A 6,341-nucleotide genomic window follows, 5' to 3' on the forward strand; every position below is an offset into this window, starting at 1 on the left:
TTGACAAGCCAAAAAGAGCTTTTTAAGTAAATGGGTGCCTTCCACTCCTCCCATGTGTTTCTCCTTGTCTGGAAGAAATGATGGATGGATCCAGAATATATGGTTACATGACAGTTAAAGTGTACAGTTGGCAAGATACAGGGGGTGGGTCAACTTACCCACTGGCTCATCTTACCCCACTCTTAAAAATCATTAACAACACATACAGTATGAATGACATTTAGACTTTTAAAACCTTGACAGGCAATTAGAATCCACCCCGAACTTAAAGAGCTAATATAGTTTTTAGTGTACAGTACTATAAATGAGTCTTCAGTGTAAACAGGCCTTTATTTGTGTTATTTTTTGCTTCCTAAACCCCCAAAAAGTTTCTCAAATCTAACTAAAGGTTTTTCATAATGTTTAATGTTTTTATAACCTTTAGAGATGTTTAACAACTACCATTAATGAAAGGAAGCGTGGTGACTGGTGACAAGAAGCCATGGTAAACTATCCAGAAAAACAAAACTTTAGGCACATTCTTCACCGCCATTTGCACTTTTCACTTGACTGGCAGGGCAGTGAGTGGACCATGTAATCAGCGCCAACTCATACATTTAGGGCATTTAGTGTGGTTAGTCATAAAACTGACTTCAAGTTCTCGTATACACGTAGATGCTCCAAAACACAGGCCTCAGCATTTGCCTCTGAAGCTAATGAAAGAGATCAGAACTACATTATAATGTTTTCCTCAGCTCACTAGTCACTTTGTGGTGAAGGGGTCTTATTGAAAATAAACATCATCAACACAAAGAAACCTCAGTTCTGCTGCTTTGCTCCCCGGGTGGGTTAGAAGAGGATCTGATCGCAATCAGTCCCAGTCGAAACAAAGTGAATCTTTTGGCTCTGCCTCAGTCATGTCCCTGTACAACATGGGCTCCTGGAGTCCTGAAAACTATATGGACAATAGCTTACACATTTCTCTGGCTGTGGGAAGGATGCATGAAGTGATGTCTGGCAGTTTGGCTAAATGTTTGGTGGACAAGAACCATGGAGATGGAACATGTGGACCTCTGCTCGGACATCCTGAGAAACATAACCTTTTCCACATAAAGCAAAACTCTTCCACTAAGCCAAACCTCTGATCTGGCAGCACTGCTTTTGACCAAACTGTGGGTAAAATAACAAGACCAAGGATAGAAATATTTATAATTTCAGTTTCCCACTGAATAAATGAACATCATAGTTTGCCAGAATACAGACATATTTATGTTCAAGAAGAAAAGCATTTATTATATGTGGAACAATGACAAAAATCTAGTTTAAAACACATGTACCAGGTTCCTAGAAATGTAATCCAATTGTATTCAAGTTGGTTTGAAAACCTTTTTTTAAGTTTTAATTTAATGACTCTAAAATTTCAACGTGTAAACGTTATTTACGCCTTGAATACACATGTAAGTGTACAAATCTTAATGATTATTTTCAAAAATGCATATTATCTATCTATCTATCTATCTATCATGAATTATTAATTCATATTTTATCATTACTTTTTGGGGCGTTGCGCCACATGACATTTCACATCCTGAACTAACAGTCTTGTCAAAAAAGGTTAAATTGTATGATATTTTAAAAGACTTTTTGGCCTTGATACACAGTCATGAGAGTCTGTAGGGGTCCTCACTACAATATAATTGCCTGTTTAATGTTTTCTGCATGTTTCTGCCTGTTGTATGAATTTTTTATGTATTTTAATAAATTATTAAATAAGACATAAATGCTTATGCATTGTCATTGATCCATATAATTACATCTCATCCACACAAGTACCACATAAAGATGACAGTGACAAGACAATGCACAATACACTGCTTTTTTAACAAAGTTCTTTCATAAATAAACAGCACAGAAAAGCTCTGACTCAGTCAGCTAGTGCTTGTTAAGCACATAGACGTATTGAACAACATGAAAAGAATGTTAGATCTTCTCTATCCCTATTGTAAGTTAACATAGATGCAGGCTGTAATTAGAGTCTTCTGCCATCAGCAGCTAATCTCAAAGGCTTCACTATGATCACATCAGATGCCATCAGTAAACTTCCCAAACCAAATGTAGAACCAAGTAAGAGATAAAGAGAGGAAGACACAAGTGCAGAACGTACACAGATAGGGGAAAAATCAGGACATATTGAGACATCCAAAGACACGTGAGCTCAGAAAGCACATGAGCTGATCACAATGATAAGTCAGACACAATCTCTCTGTAACAGAGCGAGGGATGAACCTAGACCAAACAATGTGACTCCATGTACTGCTAATTGTAAGGACAGCTAAGCTTAGTCTTGTGGTAATTACGAGAGAACATCTGCCAGCCGGCAAATGTTAAGATGCTGATTTGTGATTACTGGTTTATGAAAAGGTTGCTTTTACCAGAAAGGCCAAACATTGTTCCTCAGTAACTCCAACAGCCCCAGGCCCACTATCTCATCTCGCACACATTCTGGGATGCATTTTCACTCCTTTCTCGTTAACTCCGAGCTGTGAGTCAAGCCACTGTTATTAAACACAGACATCTTAAATAGACGTGCTTACAGGGAAATGACCGAGGAATAATCCCTTGGGATTCTGCTTTGCGGTAGAGAAGATGTCTAAGCAACCATCACATGACTAACAGCAAAAAGAATTAGGCTAGATACATAAGAGGAAAAGTGAACATTTTCACATGGATTTGGGTATTCAAAACCTGTTCTGGACATCTAGATTTAAGCTCATCTAATATGTAAAGAAACAACTGATAGTAACTCATGTAGGGCTGCACAATTAATCGAATTTCTAATCGCAATTACAATTATGGATGCCACAATTACGTAATCGTTCAAAGCGGCAATTAATCATTCAAAGTCCACTTATGTTATTCTGCACGCTTAAGATATGTTTTTTTCTTTCTACATGTTATCTTAAGGGTTTTTCCATTGTTTTAGTTTTAGTATAACATTATAATACCATTCATATTTTTACTTTTTTTATAATTTAAAGAAACCATCCGATGTATATTTGACATTTGAGGCTTAATACTATAGAAGAGTGTTTTCAGCTTGTTTATTTTCATATAAAAATACGGCATGCAGTTGCATCAAACAATGGTATAAACATCATTCAATGTAAATTGTGATAATCGTAATTAAAAATCGCAATTACAATTTCAAGGGAATAATCGACAATTATGATTTTTGTCATAATCGTGCAGCCCTAAACTCATGTGAGTCTGTTAGTATGACAGTGTAAGATGGTTCATGTACATGTGATGGGAGATCACGTGAGCGCTTTCTGATGGCTGAAGCACAAACTTTAGGGAAGTATTAATTATGCTGAATGCAAAAATGCATTTATTTGTGTTTCCCATTTCTGTGGGGAATGTTTGTTTTACTTATTGTGACAAAAGCGTAGGTCTCAGCAGGAAACAAGCAAGTTTGGGCAAGGAAACTTGGCCTTGGTGACCTTAGAATAACTAAACAACCTGCATTTTAATATGTTTTGATGCAATACAACAGTTTTATTTTATTAATATTATTAATTATCTATTTTTCTATCTATCCACACAATCACCCAACTATGTTTTCATTTTAATTTCTTATGATGAAATATATAAACTAAATACAAATTTATATAGCCTAGGTGACATTTCATAGGCTATCTATCTATCTATCTATATATCTATCTACATGTCCATCAATTTGCCTGCCTACCTATTCCTTTTTAATTGATTTCTTTAATGAAATATATATGCTGAAAATGTCTATAGATGGCATTTCAAATCTGTCTGTCTGTCTGTTTTTTTTTCTTTAATTTCTTACATATATAAACTACAAATTTCTAAGGGTGGCATTTTAGATTAACCTATCTATCTATCTATCTATCTATATAACTTTAATAAATAATATTTTCCCTATCTAGTCAAGTTAATTCAAGTTGAATTTATAAACGAAGCGCCGCAAATTCACAAAATTGTTGACAAACAAAACAGACAACTATGACGTCAGAAACAACCAAACCTCACGCAAACTGCCACGCTTGAGACCGTTACCTTGATGACATTCTCAAAGATCGTATCCCTGAAGTCGAGCAGCGCTTTCTGGTCAAACTCTTTTCCGTGGATGATCCTCATCTGTTTGAGGAATGTGGATTTGCCGCTCTCTCCGGCGCCCAGCAGCAGGATCTTCACCAGACGCCGTACCGAGCGCCTCTCGCGCGCGAGCATGGAATCGATCTCGCGACTGCGCCGCTTCGCCTCGCGCTCCTGGTCCACATCGCGCTCGCGGGCTCCTCGTCCTTTCTCGTTGCTCCTGTCGTTATCGTGAGCGGCCTCAGCGGGCAGCAGACACCGGCTCAGGGTGCGCACCACGCCAGCCATCCTTTCCAACTCGAACGCGATTAGTTACCACCTGATGTAGCCTATTCATTAAAGTGCCAAAGAACTTTACTTAATGTTTTATACAAAACCTACATGGAGAAGACTCAGCTGGCGCCGGCAAACATCTGCTGTGAATATTCACCGGTTAAAACAAACACTAAAAGGAAAAAGCTGAAACACAATAAGCATTTTCCTCCATTATAAAGACATTTGTAAAGGCGTGCACACTGAAGAGGTCCTTCCCCAGCAAAGCGACCAACAGTGGTCCGTTAAAACTATGAAGAAAGGCAGCTGCCTACTAAACAAATCCGTCGTTCGTGGTGATAAAAAACACATCAAGCGCTGGATGTGCTCAGGAGATGTTATTTAGCGGGAAACCGTATTCCTTTAGCGACATACGTTCCAAAAGTTCATTCTGGAGGAGCTAGAGCGACTTTCTGGTGTTTCCTCGCAGCTCTGGGAAGTTTTCTCTGCTGTTGAGATGGGCGTTTCTACTGACATGAGGGGGATTCCAGCCAGTGTCAGAAATGTCATTGTTATACAGTGGCCCCTGGCTGTCTGTCATGCACTACTGTCTGTGTGGCAGTATTAAAACTTTACAAGAAACCTGGCAAAAGGTATGATGTGAACAATGAAACACTTGGATAACACCGTGTCCTAACTACACGCGACGCGACGCCGCGACACGCGATAAAAGGTATCTTTTCTATCATAGTTTTTGTCCCAACTAGCCGCGACGGCGACACGCGGCTGGAACAACACCATACAAACTATATGACAGTAGATAATCTCAGGTGATTATAACTTTATTCAAAGTTAAACGTGTCTAATATGAGTTTAAATATAATTTTGTGTGACCTTATAGCCATACTGAAAGCAACAATAGATAGTGTAGGCTACCTCAGATCTTGAAAATAAATTACAGCAAAGATGACCGTTATAACTGTGGACTCACTGCGAACCAACGAGTGTATTCCATGACAAAGATGTTATCAGTCACTCCAGGGGCGTAGGTTACGCGGGGGACGTGTCCCCCCCCCACTTTTAATTTCACGTAAATTCGTCCCCCGCACTTTTTCGGGCAAGTGTGTTCGCATAGAGGTTTTCAAGAGCCGGTGTGAATAAATATAGATTTAAATTCAAAGAGACAGTATAGTCTGTGCATGATCTGATGTTTTATTCGGACCCAGATTAAGGCGAGATGAACATCACGGAGCGCTAAACACTCCGTGCAGTGTATGTTTCATTCATACTCGAAGCCGCTTATTTATCTAACACACACACTTAGTCTACACTTCAAATTTGCACATAATATACCTGTACATACAAAAAAAACTGTATATTGTAATATACCTGCACATACAATTGTCAATTTATATATTGTTATTACTTATTTACTTGTTCTATTTGTTTATTTTTATTATTCTTTTATTATCTGTTTTTTTGTACTGTCGCTGTCATTCTGTTGCACTGCGGAAGCTTCCCAGCAAGCAATAGCCGTCATTTCAACGTCTCGGTTAAGTATAGACCCGATATAGCCTAGTCCGGCTATGTGTAACCCACTTCTAGCCCAAATAACCTTGAATTTGGTTTCATGTCGTTTTTTGGCAAAATAACTTGTGAGATGTATGATATTCCATCATGTAAGCAAAGTCAACAGCGTTTACAGGGTGTTTGGTTTCATTTCTTTGACATGTTCAATACGTAGCCTGTGCGTAGCCACGATTTAGCTCGTAGTCAGAGCAGCTATAGTGTCAATAAAGATATAAGTGTCATTTCATGACACGGTCTATATGTAGCCACCAGAGCGTTTTCCGCTCTTTCCGCTCTCGCTCCACTCAGTCGCTCTAACCGCCCAAGCAAGCGCTCCGTTAATAGTGGGGTAAGCAATTTCTGGTAGCCAGTGTTGACATTTGAAATCACCAAAACAAACACGCCCCTACCCCAAA

At 38.7% G+C, this 6,341-nt stretch overlaps 1 protein-coding gene across 1 annotated transcript in view; it reads right to left on the bottom strand.

The window, feature by feature from the left end:
- The window catches only part of LOC107758336 (guanine nucleotide-binding protein subunit alpha-12-like), a 30,979-nt gene extending 26,134 nt beyond the window's left edge, over positions 1 to 4,845 (bottom strand). Inside the window, exon 1 of the mRNA XM_016576049.1 lies at positions 4,066 to 4,845. Within this exon, the coding sequence (XP_016431535.1) occupies positions 4,066 to 4,392 (327 nt within the window). The 5' untranslated portion in view covers positions 4,393 to 4,845. The remainder of the gene's footprint in view (positions 1 to 4,065) is intronic.
- Positions 4,846 to 6,341: the final 1,496 nt, after the last annotated feature.

Source organism: Sinocyclocheilus rhinocerous, unplaced genomic scaffold (assembly GCF_001515625.1).
Source record: "Sinocyclocheilus rhinocerous isolate Xijiao unplaced genomic scaffold, SAMN03320098_v1.1 scaffold2639, whole genome shotgun sequence".
NCBI lineage: Eukaryota > Metazoa > Chordata > Actinopteri > Cypriniformes > Cyprinidae > Sinocyclocheilus > Sinocyclocheilus rhinocerous.